At 43.9% G+C, this 23614-nt stretch overlaps 1 protein-coding gene across 2 annotated transcripts in view; it reads left to right on the forward strand.

The window, feature by feature from the left end:
• The first annotated feature begins 1003 nt into the window (after nt 1-1003).
• Nucleotides 1004-23614, forward strand: part of LOC137256058 (protein white-like) — a 71718-nt gene continuing 49107 nt past the window's right edge. The window contains exons 1-2 of one of the 2 annotated variants that reach the window (XM_067793739.1): nt 1004-1150; nt 19667-20017. In XM_067793739.1, the coding sequence (XP_067649840.1) occupies nt 19705-20017 (313 nt within the window). In that variant the 5' untranslated portion in view covers nt 1004-1150; nt 19667-19704. Of the gene's footprint in view, nt 1306-19666; nt 20018-23614 lie in introns of both variants that reach the window. The other variant, XM_067793740.1, reaches the window with a different exon arrangement.

Here is a 23614-nt window from a genome sequence, read left to right on the forward strand (position 1 = left end):
TCGCGTTGGGTGACCTTGACCTTATTTTCAACGTCACCACGATTCCATGACGCTTTTCACAGTCTTGTTAACATGATATATGATGAACTGTTGTACCCAATGTCTTCAAATTTGGTGACAGCCTACACTTGGAGATTATCCAGGCACCACTCGATTTGGGTGACGCTGACCTTATTTTCAATATGACCATGACACTTTGCAGCCAAGGGTGATTATCCAGACTCCAGTCATTTCAAGTATCTTGTGTGCGAGTCAAAAGTAGTGAATATGTTATAAATATGTCATTCTTCTATAGCGGCTGAGAACATTGCCATCTTAGTTTCAAACACTTGTGGTGTATGGGATAGGCGTCGACCTGAGTACAGTGAGACAGCGAGATTAGTTTCACGCCACCTTTAGCAATATTTCCCAGGAACATCAATGTGTGGGACACAAGAATCGGGCTTTATACATTGAACCCATGTGGGGATCTAACCCGAGTCTTTGACGTGACGTATGAACGCTTCAACTACTTGACTATCCCACCGCTGCCCCACATGAATACAAGGCAAAGGAATTAATATACTTTTGTATAGCGTTACACCTTTAACATAAACCATGACTGGCGAATGTTTCCTTTTTTCATTGCACACTGATAAAGAAAAGAGGGCATCAACTCACTTGGTGACAACTTGACTAAGGACAATGTATCTTGGAGAAGTTTGGTTCTCAGAGAAACCATCGCAATGAAGTGGGCTTGGCTGTTGTTTACAAACATTTTTTTCAGAACGGTCCACATGCTTGTCCTCCAGGATAGTCGTTCTTGAACCAGTCTTTCTTCACATCCTGATTCTCTGCATTTACACCTCTATTTTATGACCCCCTGTTTGTTTGGAAGAAATTATAAATGTCATATGATAACATACACAACCTAATGTGTACCCCGCCGACTCTCTACACACGCTATCCGATCATGTGGTTTGCAGCGGGGCCTGGTTCCATAAATGGAAGTCACGTGACTAATGACAATGCGATAGAATGGCAACTATACAACACGTGCAGGCGAATGTGACCAGTGCGATTGATTTAGGTCATAAGTCCCCACCGTGTTGTGGATCAGACAGTCACATACTCGAGGCGGTGTCGCCGTGGCCGTGTTCAAGGTTTGCAGGTAGAAATTGACATTTGAAATTGATGGCATTTATCAGGGACTAAGTCCATGAGTGACGCGTGTTGACCGCTTGACAGCTGTCAAAACAAAGTCATTGTACAAATGTTGATCAGTGATCGGGTGTTGCGTTACTGAGAGCAGAACTAGCCACAAAGGTAATCTGTTTCACTTGACTACAAGTTTTCTACATGGCTTTGTGTATTCAAATGTTGTGCAGGGATGTCGGACATAATTCAGCCCTCAGTGATTTTTTTCACACCCGAAAAGCTTTTCTGCTCCATTGAATTGAGGCTCAGTGAGGGCGAGTTGACATGTTTATTTCAGTGAAGGTGTACACCGGATGGCTATTTATCAGTTTTGCATATTAGTAACAAGCTATATCAAGTTTCCTTCACACAGTATTCAGTGATCTCAGTCACAGGGTAATACCATGCGATAGGTATATTTTGACGATTGACTTCACCAGTTTGTATATGAAATTATTGGTAACATTAATTTTTTAATAATGTATTTATTGAAATCCTTGATTGGCACGTGGAGGTTGATGCATGAAGGTTTAATGGATGGAAATTTCATGATTTCACAGCTAGTCTAGCCTCTTCATTTGGCAAAAAGGCTATCTCATATACTACCAATAATAAGCTCAGTCTTGCTTAGTGAGAACATGTTAGTAGAGTACATGTCTGTCAGATTCTATGTCAGTGTATTGGCAAATAATATGTAGTGCAATATATTGTGATTCAGGTATCTGTATTGCGATACAGCTATTGTGATTCAGGTACCTGTATTGCGATACAGCTATTGTGATTCAGGTACCTGTATTGCGATACAGCTATTGTGATCCAGGTACCTGTATTGCAACACACCTATTGTGATTCAGGTATCTGTATTGCGATACGACTATTGTGATTCAGGTACCTGTATTGCGATACAGCTATTGTGATTCAGGTACCTGTATTGCAACACAGCTATTGTGATTCAGGTATCGGTATTGCGATACAACTATTGTGATTCAGGTATCGGTATTGTGATACAGCTATTGTGATTCAGGTACCTGTATTGCAACACAGCTATTGTGATTCAGGTACCTGTACTGCGACACACCTATTGTGATTCAGGTATCGGTATTGCGATACAGCTATTGTGATTCAGGTATCTGTATTGCGATACAGCTATTGTGATTAAGGTATCTGTATTGCGATACAACTATTGTGATTCAGGTATCTGTATTGTGATACAACTATTGTGATTCAGGTATCGGTATTGTGATACAACTATTGTGATTCAGGTATCGGTATTGTGATACAACTATTGTGATTCAGGTATCGGTATTGCGATACAACTATTGTGATTCAGGTATCTGTATTGTGATACAGCTATTGTGACTCAGGTATCTGTATTGTGATACAGCTATTGTGATTAAGGTATCTGTATTGCGATACAGCTATTGTGATTCAGGTATCTGTATTGCGATACAGCTATTGTGATTAAGGTATCTGTATTGCGATACAACTATTGTGATTCAGGTATCGGTATTGCGATACAACTATTGTGATTCAGGTATCGGTATTGTGATACAACTATTGTGATTCAGGTATCGGTATTGTGATACAACTATTGTGATTCAGGTATCGGTATTGTGATACAACTATTGTGATTCAGGTATTGGTATTGTGATACAACTATTGTGATTCAGGTATCGGTATTGTGATACAACTATTGTGATTCAGGTATCGGTATTGCGATACAGCTATTGTGATTCAGGTATCTGTATTGCGATACAGCTATTGTGATTAAGGTATCTGTATTGCGATACAACTATTGTGATTCAGGTATCGGTATTGTGATTCAGGTATCAGTATTGTGATACAACTATTGTGATTCAGGTATCTGTATTGCGATACAGCTATTGTGATTCAGGTATCTGTATTGTGATAGAGCTATTGTGATTCAGGTATCGGTATTGCGTTACAACTATTGTGATTCAGGTATCGGTATTGCGATACAGCTATTGTGATTCAGGTATCTGTATTGCGATACAGCTATTGTGATTCAGGTATCGGTATTGCGATACAGCTATTGTGATTCAGGTACCTGTATTGCAACACAGCTGTTGTGATTCAGGTACCTGTACTGCAACACAGCTATTGTGATTCAGGTATCGCTATTGTGATACAACTATTGTGATTCAGGTATCTGTATTGCGATACAGCTATTGTGATTCAGGTATCGGTATTGTGGTACAACTATTGTGATTCAGGTATCGGTATTGTGATACAACTGTTGTGATTCAGGTATCTGTATTGCGATACAACTATTGTGATTCAGGTATCGGTATTGCGATACAGCTATTGTGATTCAGGTACCTGTATTGCAACACAGCTATTGTGATTCAGGTATCTGTACTGCAACACACCTATTGTGATTCAGGTATCGGTATTGTGATACAACTATTGTGATTCAGGTATCTGTATTGCGATACAACTATTGTGATATATTTGGAACTCAGGTGTTTTACAGTGGGTACCAAACTGTACCTGTCGATCCTATTTTCGACAATATATGTCTCTAATTTCTAAACATTCATGTTATGTTTTTGATAACAGTGATCTCAGAATTAGGTTGCATCGTCATGGATACTATTATATATTCTATGTAATGTATATCATTACAGCATACAGTTTTGTCACTGAATGACGAAGGAAACGGTTTGTTATGAATGACAGTTTGTTGATTTTAATTTAAACCATAAAGAAAATGACAGAAAACTTCATACGTGTACTTTACCCTATATACCAGTTGTCAAAAAAAATACTGCAATATGTGGTGTACTGATAACAGTGTGCAATCCTATCAGATACACGTCGGCAGATGAAGTGGACCTGAGAAACACAGCTGTCAGTTACATGTATTGAGTAGGTTTCATTCCAAGCAGACTTGATAATCACAGCAGTGTTGTGAAAGTGTTAAAAGTGGTATTTGAATGTCTGACTACTTCTCACCCCTAGTGACCCTCATAATTCATTTAACTACCTGAAAATGACCCTGCCCACTCAGATCATTCTCTCGAAAAGATATACCACGTATGAATTTCCCAAGGGAAGAAACCCGTCCCTCTACCTTGTAGTGCCTGGGCCTCATACGAGCTGAAAGGGAGACACATCTGTACCCCTTGGGTAGTCCATTCCATGGATGTTCTGTTGATGGTGGTAAATCCCATCTATCCTGCATGGTCAGCACAGACATAGAGAAGGTTGTGCACAAGTTACTCTCTGTCTATAAAATTAAGCAGAGGCTGAGAAAATCTCCCCTGAGATCAATAATGTAGTGCACCTGCACATTTCAAGCCTGTCTCTAAAAGACATTTGAACCGATATTTCATTATGCGTTTAAATATTTCTGCACTTTTTAACCTATCCCAGTCAAAGTGCTGGGCAACTAAATTGTCTTCCGCCGCAGCGCGGAACGGGGAACTATGTATTCTGCAGCATCTGTACGTCCCGTTTCTTGTTATAGCGGTATTTCATTGTTGTACACAATGCATTCAGATTTGGTGACAGTCTACCTTGGGAGATTATGCTGACAACAGTCGCGTTGGGTGACCTTGACCTTATTTTCAACGTCACCACGATTCCATGACGCTTTTCACAGCAAGTTGAGGTTAAAAGACCAGCTTATGAAAGCAGACCAGAAGCGGAACTTTGATAGGCGACAGAAAGCAAGAGACCTAGGTCAGCTATTCAGAGAGTCTATTCGAGGACTCGTGGTCATGGCGTGATTGCTCATCAGTCACACTACCCTAGGTCGTATGTCATCGACACCCCAGCAGGTCGCTATAGAAGAAATCGACAGCAGTTGGCACTCATGCTAGCACTTGCTGATCCAGAGCCGCCTGCATCACAACAATGCTTCAACAATGCCGATGCTTCAGTGAAAGCACAGCAGCTTTCAACATCGCCCTCTTCACCACTGAATACCAGATCCGGCAGATGTGTAGTGCCACCCAAAAAGCTCAACTTGTGACTTTTAAATTTGCATGTTCTTTCATGTTGAGCTTGACAATGACATTTAAATTTTAAGCACCTTAGAACGAGTGCATATTAAAGTTGTGACTTTAAAGTTAGAATTTGTATTGCATCAAAGGTTAGTTTCAAGACTTGTGTGTGCCAAAGAGACTTTTAAAGTAGTATATACAATGGGGGTTTTAAAACACTTTCAAGAAAAGTCTCTACAAAGCCTTATTTACTAAATAAGGCTTTGGTTGGGCCCTTAGCTCTTGCTACTATTACCCCTACTACTTAACGTGTGTTGGAGGTAACACTGTGCCGTACGGTACGATCAATAATTCTTCTCTTACAAACCCCCTACCCGGCCCATCCCTCAAGTAGTACAAGTTAGGTTCGTCGGCTTTCATATCCACTTTATCTATGTTGTAAGTTTTGACTGACCATATAGGATCGGTGGCCCGCTTACGGCTATCGCCCTCGTGTTCCCCCGGCTGGTATAGATACCTCACTAGGGCCCTATCTGGTATCTGCTTCTCCTTCCCACGCAATGGAGCGGCCGACTCTGCAACTATTGATTTTAGTTTGATAGCGTCTGCCGGTTTCTTACCGGTGAGACGGGTGACTTCATGGTTGATTGCCGACACCACTTTGGGTAACCTCGTGACCCATTCAGTCGATCGTTTTCCAGGGGTGACCATCTCCCTAGCATACTGATGGCCGAACAAGCGCTCAGCCAAAGTCCTATTAAATCTCTCAACTATGGCTTGGCTGCGATGGGCTCCGGCAGTGCCACGCCTGACCTTTGTATCGTGTTTGGCTAGCAGTTGTGACACGGCACCCATGAACTCCCGTCCGGGGTCAACTTGCAGCTCTGTTGGCCACGTCAGCGGACTGCGTTTGTATATGCGTTCGAATCCTCTGGCTACCTGGGCCGAATCTTTCGTGGTCAAGGGTTCGGCTTCCTTGTAACGACTGGCTACGTCCACTACGGTTAAGGCATACTTGTACCTCTTGTCGTGGGGTAGGAACAGTAGGTCTGCCTGGTGAACGCTATTAGGTATGTTAATACCGAACCTCCTTCTAGGTACGTAGCGTGGTGCCGGCAAATAGATCTGCCACAGGGCTTGTTTTTCAAGCCACGCTTTGGCTTCCTCCGGGGGTACTCGCGCTATTTTAGCTAGCTTATCTACTGCGCTAGCTCCTTTCCAGTACCCACGCGGGCTGTAGTAAATAGCCTCAAATTTTTTCATGTCCATACGCGTATGTGTTTATCCCATCAATAGCTATCCAACGTTTCGTGTCCATAGGCGACAGGGACGTCTTGTTTATAGTCAGTCCGTATATCTTATGTCCATCACTTCTAAGTGTGTTCATTTTATGCCTAAAGGTACGGGTCTTGAACAGGGCTTCCTTGAATCTGGCGTGTTTGATGTGTTGTTTCACCACATACTTCTTAACCCCCTTAGCCTTCAGGATCTCACTATTGTCGGCTTTCAGTATGGAGTACATCTTAGGTCTCAAACCTATGTACTCGGCTATGGGCGTGCCAGCACACTCGTCCTTCATCTTACCTAGGACCTTTTTATTTACCGTACTGTGTATGGCATGGGTCTTAGGGTAGTCGCTGGTGTCGTATAAATCGAGGTGTTTTTTCATGTCCTCGTACACGTCCTCGGTTCGAATCTCCATCAGCAGGGAATCCGTGTCAGTGTACAGCACTTCACACCTGTCACCGTACTGTTTCTTGAGCTCGTTGTAGTAAAAGTCGTACATCAGGTGTTTGGATAAATCGAGGATGCTCATCCCCACGTAAACAGGCCGGTTGAATTTTATGTGGCTTTTCTTCATGTGTAGGGCAACCAGGTTGTCTGTGAATATCTTACTACGGTTGAATGCCGGACTGGCTATCAATCTCCTGAGCTTGTCTTCCTCACTCGACCGAACCAGCTTCACGGTCACGCGTTTCCTCAGGTTCTCCATAGTCTTACCAAACACCGAGTTGTTCATGAGCTTGTAGAGATTTTTCTCAAAATCACTGGTGGCTTTTTTTCGTAGGTCTGTGTTCATTCTGATGTAGGGCTCCATCCATGGGCTCTGGTCGAACATGAGCACCCTGTGTATTTTGGTCAGCCTCATACCCAACGACAGGTACAGCTGTAGGTTGCGATAGTGAACGATGTACTTGGTCTTATTCATTAAGTTAGGCACGAGTTTTTCAACGTCTGTCACACGCCCACCTAACAAGTTATGTTGGTACTCAGACATCCAGTCTGGGTTAACCCTCATACGTTCGGGGGCCAGGGGGTAGCTGTTGTGTGATGTGTGTAATTCCTTGGTATACTCTAAGTCAACCTCGAGGATATACCCTTTGTTCGAATCTGGTGCAACCCCCATAACATCAACGTGGGGTACCCATTCGAATCCCCCTGTAGGTAGATACTGGCTCATGGCCCAGCCGTACAGGTTGTTTGCATCGAGGTAGAGAATGTGATTGGTTGGCTTGTTAGGATCGTAACCTTTCACGTATTGATTATTTGCTTTCGCGTATGCCATGGAAATCCCACCTCGCAAGCCTTTCTCAATGAATAGGTGCATGTCGTAATCTGTGAGCAATTCCAAATTAACTCCGGTCTTTTTAAGCAAGGCGTCCCACGACAGACCTGGGCTGGTGTAATACCATGCGGGGTCGAGTTTATACTGCTTGAAACACGTCCGCCTAAACGTCTCAAACACGTCGGCTAACAGCAGTACATCTGTCCTCAAGTACAGGTCGTGATAATCACCCAGGTTCTTACAACCCAGTTTATTCCATACGTTAGTCGCGTGCGAGTAATCATCTCGTGAGACGGACGCCTCATTCAGCTTGCTATAAAAGCAGTCAATAGGGGGTAGTCTGGTCTCGGTGAACTTGACCCAACTATCCATGTACTCATAGGGGTACACACCCTTCCTCATAAGCAGGGGTCTAGTCTCGGCGTCTGTGTATCGATCGGTGATAGGGAAGGTATTGTTGGCCTTGACCAGACTGTCGAGTGACGACAGGAGGAACTGAAACGAGTCAATGAACCTAAGTCCGTTTAAGCTGAAGGAGATGTATCTCTCCATGTTGTTGGGGATGCACGTTATATTACCATCGATTTTCGCGATGGCCTGCATGATCAAGTGTGAGTCGTACCCTCTCAAGTTGTGAAAGACAACGGGGATGTTTATTGTCTTAGGGTTGATTTTAAGCTTGAGGTTGCACGCGCTGTGAGCGGCGCCTCTATACTTACCAGTTATGTGGCAGTGATCTCTCACCGAATCACCGTTAAGTGGTGAGTCACACACGTGACAGTTAGTGCTACTAGCGTGAGCTAGCCTGTCGACTCGGGTCATACGCATGGGAGCGATTCTATACAATGCATTCCTAATAATTTTTTCTTCCTCCTGCAAACACTTTAGAAACCTTTCAGCCGCGTCAGGGATCCTATACACTACAGGAGCTTTCGTTTCCCCGTCACAACGGACGACAATGTATCCAAACCCACAGGCTTTATGCTCGTGTGTTTTGTGGGTAAAGCTATCCACTGGGGGCCTCGCCGGCGGCACCACTGGGGGAATCCCCAACCACCAAGGCTTCGAAGTCGGCGTATATGATATAAGGCACAGACATTTGGTTCTTGTGGTTACTGAATTTTAGGATATTATCACCTTCCTTAGGCATGTCGACTCGTATGGCCGTCTGCCCCACACCTTGACAATCCTCCCGGTGGGATTCTAATAAATCAGCTCGTGTGAAGCCATGTAGGCATCGTTCACAGAAGTGGGTCTTTTCTCTGTGTGCCGATTGGTCATACAACAGCCTGCAAAAGTGTTTTATCCATGTGTAGCGATACTTTTCACCTCGCTGGATCATGAATATATTGATAACTTGGCGATCCTTCACTTCGCTGACCCTGTGTACTATTGTTGTGTTACCTTCGTGCCCAAAGACATTTATAGCTAGATTATTCTGTTTTTCTACTTTAGTGATCTGGGATATGGGGGTGGGCTCACCTATACCATCCCAGTTGAGCCCATCATCCTGAGGATAATTAGAAGGCCTGTTCGGATTAGTGTCAGCTGGAAATAAGGCTGACCTGATAGCTAACCTCAGGCAATCGTTTCCTCTATTCTTAACGTTTACTATGGCATGTTTGTTCCTATAGTAGGGGGGCAAGGCTAGGTATGACCCGCCTCTGAACGGCACGTAGTTAGCTATGTCTAGATAGACATTATCGATTTTATCTACAGCCCACCCAGACCCCAAGTGTGTGTAGCGTTCTAGGTATTCTCGTATCTGCTGAAAACTGGTATCGATTGATGCGTCAATGGTCTCTGTATGTGTGACGACCTCTTGTTTACCTCGGAAGTAAGGCTGAACATATTCAGTGGCCCCTGTGGGGCCCCCAACCTGCTTATCGAGCGACATTTTCACTGTGATCTGAAACTTGATACTTCCTAGGTTATTTAGTTCCTGGTTGACCTTATCAGCTATCAGAGGCTTGATATCTGTAATGTCTATGTTTCTATCAACGTGCATGCGCCAACCTCTCAAATAGTTGCCTACAGCGCGCTCAGTGCGCACGAACTGTAGGTCAATAGCTCTATTCTGTCGTAATAATTCTAAAAGTTGTGGTTTTCTCATACGGGAATACCCGCCTAAACCCAAATCGTGTGCCTCGGCTTTCAGTTGTTTTACAGTGGGACGTGCTACGGGGGTATGTGATAACAATTCGACTAACCCGGCTCTCCCCAGGTTTGAATAACCCGTGTATCCAAGCTGTTTTGCTTGAGCTTTTAATTGTTTTACCGTAGGAGGGGCTTCTAAACCTAGTAATCTCAACAATGCTGACTTCCGCATTCGAGAATACCCGATCACACCTCTCTGTTTTGCGACCCGCTTAAGCTCGCGCACAGTAGTCATAGTGTTTACACCTAACATAACCAATGTCTAATTGGGTCACAGTAAAGGGAGAACATTTATTTGGAGTCTATCTTGAGCAGTCGCCTACGTTCTTTTATGTAGTCCTTTTTATTCTCGTAGATGAGTTGATGTCTGACTACGTTCGCTCCGTGAGCTTTACATAGACAGTAGTGTCCTTTAACCCCGATACCACACACAGAACACGTGTAGTTAGGACTTCCCATATGGAAACAACAGAACCCCTGATTCCTGCATTTCCTACCACAGGCCTCGGTCTTCCCCATAAGTATGTATTCGCATCGGTATGGAGCGGGTCTCATGTTTACTTATATGGGTATTTTAATTTAATTGCTTCGCAACCAACGCAGTAGCTGCTATACCCAACACTATGAAGCCCAGTTCACGATTCATTTGTCCCTTGGATGGTGTGTAGTACTGAGCGAGTGTGGGTTTATTGAGCGGTTCCAATCGTTTACCAGTTAGTAGGTAGTATTCTTTCATTGCTTCATCGACATCGTTGAATGTTTGAACGGCATGGTTTTCACGCTGGAGTTGTTCGTTAATAAAATCGATCCTCTGGAGGCGTTTTTTAGCGTACTCGGCCTGTGCCTTTTGTAAGTTCTCAGTAGCGAGATCGTGCCGCTTCCTTTCTTCCTGTATTTCAGCCGCGTGATCATCTCGTAGTTTCGAGAAGAGGAAATTACTCCCGGAAAATGCCAGGGCATTCACTAACGCCCCACCGACCATCATAGCTATCGTGGCCATCCCTATATTTATTTCATTATATTATCAGGTATTATTCCTTGTTTTACTAGGATGTCTTTTGTGGCCATCGCCATACCAAGGTTCATTATGAGCATACCCATATCCTGCAGGTTGAAATCTAGCTTGATAGTTGGTTGTTTAAGCACCATTTTAGTCAACCGAGCGTACCCTACTGCTAGACTGGCGACCACTGTGGCGTGGTATGCGTCGTTGACGAACGTTTTCCCCTCAGACATTATGTATATATAAAAATATTTTAAATTATAACATGATATGCGGGTCGACAGTTGGGGTTACCACCTCAGGTACCACCTCACGGTGAGGGTTTCCCTCACGTGTATATAACCACGAGATAGCCAAGGCAGCAGTTACGCCTACAACCAACAACAGTCGGGTTGGGTTGGTCACTGTAATAATTTTATGTTGGTTACACCACCGTTTTTTACCGGCAGCTACTCTCTTAGGATTCTTCTGTCTGGTTACTGTTGGGGTCACTTCCCCCACTGGTTCCCTGGTCTCCTGTGAAGGGGTCACTTCCCTCACTGTTGGTGGTGTGGGGGGTACCCCCACTGGGGTTTCCCTCACTGTGGGGGGTATCACCTCGGGAGCAGCATCCATCTATACTATTATAATTATTTTTTCTCTCAAATTGACAATGCTTTGCCGTGATAATCGCCGCCGTCACTGGAGCCAACAACATACCATATTTGTGGTACAGCCCGCAGCTGATAGAGCTCACGGCGTGTTCGATAAAAGGGTCTTTCTCGAGGTCCTCCCACAGGTAAAGTCGGCGCTCTGGTGGAATGGGAAGGAAGTATGACACAATACCGGTGTATATCTGGGTCATAGCCGATCCTATTGTCTTTGTCATTTCTGCTCCGAGCCGGGACTCATATCTAGCGTACAGCTTATCGATTTCTTCGGCTGACATTTTGTGAATTTTATCCGGAGTGTAGTCTCCAAAGTAATGTTTGGCTTTGCCGCCAACAGCCAACGCCACCAGTTTCTCTCGCTTGGGGGAATCCCCCACACCCCCAGACAATTGTTCGAGCAATTCCTCACACTCCATCTTATAATATAACAAGTAAGATTTAGTTTTAACTATATAATACCCGATACAGACAAAACACAGAGAAATGAAGGTTAAGTTGCACACGACAAACACTTCAAATATCATAGCTATAGCTTAGCTTTAGCTTAGCTTTGCTTAGCTTTGCTTAGCTTTGCTTAGCTTTAGCACACCCTATATGCTACTGGTTGGTCGGTCTTGAGCACGAGCTTAGCGTGTTTAGTTTCAGCGAGCTGTTTCTTCACCCGTTCCCGTTCTAATTTGCTCATCACATCGTTCTCTCTCAAACACTCCTCGAACGAATCCCTGTCCTTGCAGTGAAATAAGGCCACCCATCGCGTCTGCTCCCTGAGGTCTTTCAACACCGAGTTGAACTTCTGCGTTAGCACCCAGACGCTGTGATTTGCATGCCGGCCGGAGAAGGCCAGGTACGATAGCATGTCTCTCTATTTTGTTATCTCGCGATTAGCGCTGCAGTCGTCCAGTATAAACAACGTCGGTCCCCCTTTAAATTTCTCGTGAAGAGCTTTCAACCAGTCCTGCAGGCGTGTTCCAGGGTCGATTTTGTGTACGTCCGGGTCTGTCATCACCCAAGGTCGCGCGTACGTTTTATTCATGCTCAGAGTAGGGCACATGATAACGATGTTATCGAACACATCCTTGTAGTAACCCTCCAACATATCCAAGACGAAAACGGTCTTCCCACAGCCAGTCTGCCCGCACACTATGGCGCAGTGTGGGTCAGTGGGGAGTGGGGGGTACCCCCCATCAGTAGATGGCTTGCACGAATCTCCCATTGTCTATATTAAGTTGCGCGTCCATAATAACGTACAGATATAATTTCAACTTACCAGCGGGTTGAGCCTTCTTAGTAATCTGGATGGTTATCCCTTCGCTGCCGTTATCTATACGGCGCCCGCTACCGTGCAGTTTATCATCATCCGTGGATCGCATGTCCAACCATAGGGCGTACTTGGTGGTCAGGTATTCACCGATCTGCACGGAGCCGAGGTCCAGGTCCTTTGTTATGTAATCCCCCACTGGTAGCTTTTTTATCTCATCCCACTGCTGGTGTGGTCTCATACCATGACTGAACAGCTGGTTGGGCACGCCCTCGATGGTCACTTCCACCTTTTCAATCTCGGGGTTGAAAAACTTCTCGCTGTCCCTCCGGAATGGCTCGTAATCCTCCACGGGGACGACCAGGATACCTTTCATCGATCGCGCCGGCACGTTCAGGTTGATATTCCACACAGTGTCGCTCTTATCTCGCACGACTGATCTATGCCTCAGTACGCGATCGTACAGGATAGCCATCTTCCCAGAGTACTGGCTTCGAACCTGCCTGGCCAGCTCCGGGCTAGTGACCATGTCGAACTCCAGAGAGATGTTGTCTATGGTATAACTGGCCTCATAACCGTTCGGCGTACGCACTACTTTGCTATAGTCGTTAAACGTGAGCTCGTATTCGAGCCTATCACCCAGCGCGGCCTGGTAAAACGGCGCGTGTCCCGTGAGCAACTCGAAGTCGAGCGGCACGCAGAATCGATTCCCGTATGCTCGAGCGATGGCCTTTTCACCGTCCGATAGCTTGTCTAGCTGGTCTGGCGTGAAGGCATACCCTATGCGCGACCGGGTTGATTTGCTGATGCCCTGGTACACATCATTGACTCGTTCTCCCTCGCTTTTCCAGAGATCCCCGTAGCAGTGAAACACGTCGCTGTCGTCGATACTCAACACCTCGTTACCGCTGATCTTGACGGTCGTTTTCTTGATGATAGCTCGACCCACGTTCCGCACTAGCTCGCGTTTGTCGTTGTCGGAGGTCAACGTGATATTGAACGCCAGTCGAACAGTGCCTGGTACAATGAGGTCATTCTCACCAAGGTTTGGAAATCTAACCAGCAGAGTTTGATTCTGGTCTATCTTGCTGGGATTGTTGGTGATGGTCACCGACTGGCGCACGGCTCTGGCGCCTAGTGGCTCTCTCAATCTTCTGAAAGGATCTAATTTTCTGCCGTACATTGTTATATAAAGGAAATATATTTTTAATACTAATGGATGAAGACATACCTATGGATGATATGTGGGACGATAGTGCCCAGGCATTCAATGATGACCAGGAGACCTCATTCAGTACTGGCCTACAGCCGGCTGTCGAACTCCTTAAGGGCGCCGTCGACGGATTTTATGATGGTTTAAAAAAGGATAAACATTACGTAGAGCCGTTGTGGCGAGACTATAACAAGTTTACCCTCAGCAATGGCACGCTGCGTTTGAAGGCTCACCCGGATGCCGATCTCGTGAATAAAAGCACGGGAAAACCGCTTGCCTTAAAAACATTGGAAGGTAAATATAAAATTAAGTTTGTCCGCGATGAACTAGGCTTCAAAGATTACAGTGGCACGCTACCTAAGCTTCCTCCGAAGTTAGTTCAAGGTCTGGAAGGCATCAGGGACGCCCCATCGGATCAAAACATGACTTATGATATTAAAAAAGTGTTGACCGACTACGAGAACAAGCCCTTCCCGGGTCTCGAAATTACCTTTCGGGAACTGAGGGGGTTGGACCTGTTGATGCAAACCATTCGTGGTCAGCTCTGGAAAAGCACGGCCAAAATGAGTGAGATAGACGACCACATCGCCTATGAAAAGAAAAAACTTGGTGAAACTGAGGACGAGTCTATGAAAGCCACCATCGAGGAACGAATACGTAATTTGGAAGATGAAAGGCAGACCTGGTTGGAGACAGCGTCCGGCTACAAAGAAAAGCTTAGATCCCAGGTCAGCCGTATACGGGAAACCATCAATCAAGTCCTCCACCGAGACACCACGTTAGCAGACAGGATTCGGATATTGTTCCGGGAGCAAGGGATCACCATCGCCAGTGTTCTGACTGCATTGGGTTTCATCATATCAACCTTGGTGGTGTCACTGACAGGGGGTACTGTGGGGCCTGCCGGCGGCGGAGTTCCCCCCACACCTGCCGGTGGTGTTAAAGACTGGATAAAAAAACTCGGGGAAGGCCTAGCTAAACTGGCTGGTAAAGCTGCCGAAGCCCTTCCCGGTATCCTGGGTAGCATCGTCTCGTGGTTGTTGGGCGCTCTGGCTAAAACTGCCATGTGGCTCAGTCAAAACCTGTGGGCAGCCATCGTCGCCGTGGCGGGTCTGGTGTACGTAGCGGCTAAGAAATCTTTAACCAAATAAGTCCCAAAGCTACCCCACCAACCACCAGGGCCGTTTTACTATCAATATGATTGGAGGCCTGAATATTGGGGTGTGTGGGGGGTATCCCCACATGAACTTTAGACTCCGGGGGTGGCGCCACTATACCCGTTTCACGTGGTGGGATGTGTGGGAAATAGGGGGTGTTAATATCGGGGTTGATACCCAACTTTTGATCCGCCGTGGCTATGACTATTTTGTTGTTATAACCCACCACTTTTTTACTCTCAGTTGCATATCACTCGGAGCCATGTACAGCCCCACGCCGAACACGTAGTTGACTTTCGATCTGGCGTATTCTAACACGTTTTGGTAACGGTCGATGGCCCGCGGGAGATCAACTGGAGAATTGATAGCATCCTCAACGTTGGCAACGAACTGTTTCTGAGCGTCGTAAGCAGTTCCCTTACCGAGGATGTTGGAACGCGTCATCGACTGCGCACCCAACAGCGCCCACACGTACGTTCGAATCGAGTCGTTCAAGCGTATTGTGCCAGCACGAGTGAATTCTTTCGATGTTTTTGAGATCATTTTAGTCCAGGCTGTGGCTGCATCAGGATTGGTTTGCTTTATACAGCTGACATGGATCTGTTCATTCGTTGTGGGACCTGTAAATGTATGACGGTTTGGGTTGTATGAACCATCTTTAGAACCGGCCTGATATGTTCCGGACCTGTAGAAGTACACGAGAACTATACCGAGACCATGGTTCACACCAGGAAGGCGAAAGTCTTTATTCGTTGGAATCTCAAACTCCCCACAAACACGTTCATAAGCGCGTTTATCATAGGGGTTATTCGTCATACTCCACGCTTTATCTTGGGGAAGAGGAGCACTTATTTCCTTCAATATTCGTCTCGTTTGATAATAAATATGAAACAAAATGACTGCCTTACTCAGTTCGTCTATACCGTAGTCTAGTGTCACACCCGACCCTGTCGTCTCACACCACACAGCAAAGTTGAGTTGGTTCTGCCAAAACTGCATTGGGTTTTGATTCCAGTTTACCACCGCCTGCGCGTTATTAACGGACACGATATAGTTTTCAAAGATATTAATAAAGGTTGCTTTAAACCCCGTACTACCTACCACCACGATTTTCAAGTGTGCTAAGTCCATATTATAATATATAAATTATATATTATAATATGTACATAACACTTCCAGGAATAACGAGCGGTGAGGCCATTCAGCTGACGCACGCGATCGATAACACGTCAGGTCAACTCGAAGTCGCACTCTGCGATATCACCTACCTACCGCAATGGACTAACATCAACGCCAGCAACAATAAGCTGTTCGTCAGTGGGGCTCGCAGTCAGATAACTGACGGCTACTACAGCGTGTGCTCTCTAAACGACGAGGTCTTCAAACCCCTGGGAGCCGAACTCAAGATGAACGACTCAAACGGCACAGTGGTGTTAATCAACAACGGAAGAACCTCCTTGAGGCTCGGCCGACCATTAGCGAGGATACTCGGTATGTCTCCTGACGAGATAAAACCAACAACAACCGTCACAGGCACGAAGTTACCCGACCTAGTACCGTACCGAGAGCTGTACATTCATCTCGGTCAGGTGAGCACAATGTACAACATTCAAGGAGGTCACCCTTCCACTATACTGAGAGCAGTGCCGGTGAAAACTGAGAAATACAACGACGGTAGAACCGAGTCGTTTTCACCACGGCAGTATAAGAGATTAACCCAGGGCAACATATCTGAGCTGATAATATCGGTGTTAGATATAAATCATAATCCTGTAAATATAGGATACCTCAGCTTAACGCTTCATGTAAAATGACCAGCGCACAAGGGCCCGGAGTGAAAAAATGCGTCAATATCGGGATCTCCGACCTTGGAGACACGCGCGGTTTCGACGCTCCCGGAGTAGATGGTAAATCGTACGCCTTGCAACTGAAAAACAACATTTACAAACGCGTTGAAGTCTCCGGTGGAACCCTAAGTGATATAGTAGATACCACAAGAGCAACAGTCAACACTAAGTACGCCCTTGTCAACACCGGTGATAACTGGATAATATACCCATCGTTCGGGGGTAAACTGTTCGACTTAGACGATGTTGAGAGCACTACCGTCGCCCGAAACAAACCATATATGCTCGTCTTCACCGAAGATGACAAGTGGGTGTTGTTACCCGATAACGACTGGTTTCTCAATATTAGGCTCGGCTCCCCTTACGTGTTTACTGATAACAAAGACAACCACCTAAACAAAGTCGTGAACAATGGAACCCTGCTCGTGGCTTACGTCCCAACTCAGAGACGTAGCGTAGTCGTCAGCCCACTCAACACTATGGCAGCCCACATGCTATCGAGTAAACTGACCATACAAAACGTGACATTGCAGTTGGTGTCTGAATTCGAAGGCGTGGTCAAGATACTAGAGAGTCTACCGGCAAACTCAACACTGATCATCAAAGTCTACCTAGGGGAACCATCGGGGAATGATGTCGAGATCGTGAAGGGGATCAAACTCGGGTGGGTGAAACGACACCAGTATCAAGTTTGCAACGTTTACGTGCGGGTGAGTGTCGGCTCCAACACCAGTCTGGAGGGGGTCAACGTGATCGTGGAAAACAAGATATCACTAACCAAGATCTTCCTGCCTGACAACATACACTTCATGGGTATGAAGTTCACCCCTGAATTATTATCAAAAAACCAGTTGGAAATTATATCGTAATAGTATAATAATGACCAGTCATCCCAACACTACGCTTAACGACCTAGGAGATACGGAGGGATTCGATCAGCCTGGTGAGGAAGATGAATTATACATCCTGCACTTCAAAGACAACGTGTACAGACTGGTGTCGTTATCAGATTTAAAAGAGCCCAAATGGCTGATCAACTTAACACTCGCCTCACCTTATATCACAATAGATGCAGATACGTGGTATACCACTAAGATTAGGAACAACGGTATCTGGCCCGGGGATTTCATTCCGGAGAGGGAATTACGCATGATAATTATTTGGGACAGGAAAAAAAATGGGTTAAGTGCTAGGTCAAACAATAAATTAACATTTAGTAATCCTGAAAGAATATTAGTCCCTTTCACACTCATCATAGAAGTCTTCTTTGGTTTAGACAATGAAAACACCTCAAGAGTACACCAAATTTTACCCGGGGTGTCAATACACTGGTCTAACGAACACATGCACCAATATTGTCGTATTATTATACAACAGGATACCACCTGGGGTTCTATAAACCGCTTAATAAACCTCAGTGGGGTTTTTATTACAACAGGAAAGTCTATTAGCCTCTCACCTATTATCATTGGTAATGATCTATCCCTTGTAGACTTCAAATACATTGATAGACTTTTAACTGAAACCCAATTAAAATATCTTTCAAAATATATATTATAGGATGGGTCTGTACCCAGTCGTAGAGGAAGTAGCGAAGACGCTGGAAACCGTAGATGGGTTCCGCTTGAGGCAGTTATGTGATGTGAAACGTCAACTAGAACAAGACCGTGACACGCGGAAAGCACTATGTAAAAAGTACAATAGAGCTTTCAATATCGTGGACGGGGCTGACACTACCCTTATGGCAACCAGCATGGGACTAGGGGCGGCAGGTGTTGGATTGTTAGCTACCATCGTGGCCGCACCTATAGTGCTAGGTATTGAAATAACAGCTGGGGTGGCAGGGTTGGCAGGGTTGGCGCTTAAGTTAGTATCACGCAGACTGCATCGTAAGGCATTGAAACACGACGAGATCAGGGTTCTGGCCGAAGCAAAGCTCAACACAGTGAGTGAGCGTATTTCCACGGCACTCTCTGATAGTAAGATCTCAGAAGAGGAGTTTCGTTCAATCCTCTCTGAACTCACAAAATATAACGGAATGAAACAAGATATTCGGTCCAAATCTCGTAAGTCTGCTATCAGTGAGGACGAGAAAAAAAAGTACATAGAACAGGGGATACAAAAAGCCCAACAAGCCTTTATTATGAACACCAAAGAGATCATAGGCGGTTCACGTTAAACTGTTTCATTGATATAAACATGACATAGGCACAGTGTTACCTCCAACACACGTTAAGTAGTAGGGGTAATAGTAGCAAGAGCTAAGGACCCAACCAAAGCCTTATTTAGTAAATAAGGCTTTGTAGAGACTTTTCTTGAAAGTGTTTTAAAACCCCCATTGTATATACTACTTTTAAATATGGCAAATAACTTTTCCCTTTGTCAAAGTTATATAAGGAAAAGGGGATGTAATGTTAAGCACATCAGGGTTCCAGACGACTCTTCTCAGGAGTAACCTCCCCTGATGTAGGCGAATGTGAATGACGTCACGCGTTGTTGTGTACCCGCCATACGTCAGTATGTAACTTGTGAGCTCCTGGATACTCATTAAACATCCCGTCGAAGCAACTAACTCTCGGTTGTCACTAACAAAACAGTGTATAAACAGAAATAATAATATATACTTATTATATAATTGTCACTTTGAAAATGTTTATGATTTCTTTTGCAGAACTTAAGAAAGAATTAAAACTGCTGACTTAATCCAGAATGTCAGAGAGTGAGAGAGTACCTCTCCTGAAGGAGGACTCGGCAAGGGATGATCCAGTGTATGTCAATGTGCCACCAAAGCATAACACAGAGACGAGCATTGATGGGGCACTGGAAGTCAGAGAAAACACAATTTACCAGCCATACGTTGCAAAAAGACAAGAACATTCTCGTCACAGGAAAAGCTACAGTGAAGGTGTGGACCCTATATACCTGTCGTGGGAAAATGTAAATGTTTATGTGAAATCTGAGAGAAGGAAGTGTTGTGGCGGAGGCTCAAAGGCTGTGAAACAGAAACAGATCTTACGAAACGGTAAGTAAATTTTGGCAATACTGAAATGATCATGTTTAGTTTAATGCTACACTCAGTAATATTCCGACTGGACAATCCAGTGATCAGCAACAAGCTACTTAATAGAGATACGTTGACATGTGTCAATCAAATCAGTGAGCCTTTCCACCCTGCAACAAGCATGGGTTGCTAAAGATAATTTTAACCCAGATACTCTGGAGTTCATGAATATGATAGGAATGTTGTGCTTCATACATGTTACACACTGAAACATACAATTTAAGTGGAGATGAAGTACTGTGCCAGTGTGTGATATTTAGGGGAAATGTTCATAGATGTTAACTTTGGGAATTTGTTGGGAGGCAATTATATGTTGTGCAACAATATGTCAACTGTTGTACATTGTGCCTGAAAATTCAGTACGTTGCATGCTGCAATGAAATCTTACTAGAATTAGACTAAACTATGTATAAACGACCACAAGGAATGTATTCCATAATCACCTGTCTTAGAAAGGTATATAAGATTAGTTAAGGAGAGTCTTGTCTCACATTACATCTCCAGTTACCAGATGCCCAGCATTGTGGGAGATGGTCATGTTACAGACCTGTACAAACTCAGATCTCCAGAACCTCATGTCCCTGTTATTACTGACATTAAGATGGCCCAGTAGCTGGAGGTCAATGCTCAGAGTTGTGTCCCTTGCTTACCTTGACCTGTTGCTATATCCCACTTCTCAAATTTACCATCCCCAACGTGTGGGTATCATGCTCTAACATGTCTGTGCATCACACAAAAATTGGGAGGAATTGTTCTTCAGGAACCCATGCTTGTCTTCCTCTGTACACATCCGGGGTAGAATTGTTCTTCAGGAACCCATTCTTGCCTCCCTCAAACAATACTTGTCTCCCTCTGTGCTGATGCAATGTCGAATTGTTCTTAAGCACACAGTTCGTTTCCTCTGAAGATCCAGGGTAGAACTGGTCGTCATCAACCAATGCTTGCCAGGGAGGTTGTGACTGATGCATCACAGATCCTATTCCTGTTGCATAGGCTGACAACTATATGTGTACCACTGGTCTGTCTTTAGTCATACAGCTCAAAACAAGCATAAAACAAGCAAACAAATCAAACTGTTGATTTAGTAGTGAAACTACTTGTTAGGGGGATGGGGGTATGATGCACTCGCCTTCAAGTTTTTCTTCGTAGAAACAGTCAATTAAAGTGTACACAAAACATTGAAATCCACTAAACAAAAATACTTGTTTTCCTCTGAGAAGCAACTTGTATCAGTTGTTGAAATGACATATATGTCCTCTTGCTAAGGCCATACCAATTTCATTTCTAGTTTAACTGATGTGCTGGTCATATCTTTTCAAGAAAAATGAAAAAAAAATTACAAGTTAATATTCCTGATGTTTTTGTTGGCCAAAAATGTGATCTTACAAGAATGTTTTTTTAGACTGTATGTTGCCACATGTATATTCTATAAAATGCCAAAAGTAAAATGCTTTTAGTATTTGGAAGGAATTTTGCTTCGACTGGTTGTTTTATATTTTCCCTTCTACCTTTTCTGAAGACAAAAATCTGTGAAAATCAATAAAATTTGTCTCGCCTAAACAAAAGAAACCACAGTCATCTGGTACAGAGCTGGTCCATTAACGTGTGCAATACCTACAGGGGAAGGTAGATGCAGACAAGTGTACTGTACACTCCCTGGCATATCTAATCTACACTGACCCACCTGTGATGGACACTTGGCTGACCTGATACCCCTGATCACCCCAGCTCATCAAGATGGAGATGGAGAAACTAAAAATCCTTCTATATCGTCTTACTGGTTCTCAACGTGTGCAAATCTGATTTGTTTGTGGTGAGAAAGTGAGTGAGTGCGTGAGTGAGGTTGCTTTTACACCGCTTTTACCAATATTGCAACAATATCATGGTGAGGGACACCAGAAATGAGCTTGACATATTGTACCCATGTGTGGAATTGAACCCAGGTCTTCTGAGTGATGAGCGAACACTTAACTCATTAAGGCCGAGAGCCGCATATATGCGGCAAATTAATTAGCTTCTTACAGCGAGAGCCGCATATTGGGGGTAATAAAAAGCACCTCTTATTCAGCGAGAACCGCATATTGGGGGTTATGAAAAGCACCTCTCATTCAGCGAGAGCCGCGTATTTGGGGTTTTACATTTTAAATTCGTACATTACCTATAATTTCAATCAATTTAGCAATAATGATCAAAGATTAGCCTTTCTTACGAGAGAGATTACTTTCTGTGTTAATCAGAAGAACTATTAATGTGTTTTGATAACAATTGCTTGCAATGTCGGGGGCTTATACAGGCAAATGAACACATGTCTGCGAGAAAAGGGATTATGAGATGTTGTTACAGGAGGTACGTGTTTGTTACTCGTCATTGGGAGTGAATACTAAGATACTATGTTTGCACATTGATTGAATTAACGGTGACAAGGTTACGAAACCTTCTTCTAAATTAAATCATTCATTCATTGTAATAGTTCATATAATGAATCGTAGACATAAATAGCAATACTGTATTACACTCATGTTCGTGTAGATTTGAAATAAACCAAGTTACTAATTTAGACCTAATTCATTTGCGACTATTGATTTTTAAAGTTGACAATAATACATAATCGAATATGAAGTGATAACTCTTGCATCTACTCATAATATACATATATAGTACACATAAACCATACAAAGGTAACTGAGGTATTTTGTTCAAGCTGTTTCATGCTTATTTGAAATGTGATTTTTCAATGCAATTTACATAAGCATTTTGTAAGAAACGTTTGTGTTTGGTCTCTGTAATTATCTTATCCTGTGTAACGATCACGTGTATCAGATCCATCGTCAATAAAAGGAGGATAATATATCAGTTACGGAATTGATGCGTGTAATCATTCAATCAGACAACACTAAATATATGAACACCTCTTTCAACCTCAAAATAACAGACTCTGGTCGAATGCATGTCCATGTTCATGTCCCGTGACAAGTGTAAAACAAACTTATGCGCTGTTACATCATTGGACAACCTGTTTTGTGGAGTCACGTCCATTGCCAATCTTCTGAACCTCGTTTGCCTTCAAAACAAATATAAGTATGCCCATCTTCATAAATATTTGGGGAGATTCAACTACAAGTGTATAAATCACAATAAATCAGTATCGTGTTACTTTTTTTAATTCTATAATACATGTACTTGAATTATGATATTTATTCGTAATAATGTACAGATTATATTGAAATGTTCAGCAAGCCATTATGTTTGATGCACAAGTAGTGTGCGCAAAAAGTATATGCAAATAAATACTATCTCTACTCAATGATTGGATTGGGTTATCCGGGGTAAAACTAATCGGATTGTAGCGCTTTGAGCGCTTAGAAAAAAAATAAAATAAAATAAGCACGTCAAAGTGCTTGTTAATCCTACGTGTACATTTCAGGCATCCTTACGATTATGTATGTTCACGATACATAAAGTTTTTCATGATAGCTACAGTTGATAAAGCCGAAATCTAGCATATCGATTGGCCAACGATCTAACCAATAGTCAATCTGTATCCAAGCAGTCTAGTGA

Source organism: Haliotis asinina, chromosome 11, assembly GCF_037392515.1.
Source record: "Haliotis asinina isolate JCU_RB_2024 chromosome 11, JCU_Hal_asi_v2, whole genome shotgun sequence".
NCBI classification, from domain to species: domain Eukaryota; kingdom Metazoa; phylum Mollusca; class Gastropoda; order Lepetellida; family Haliotidae; genus Haliotis; species Haliotis asinina.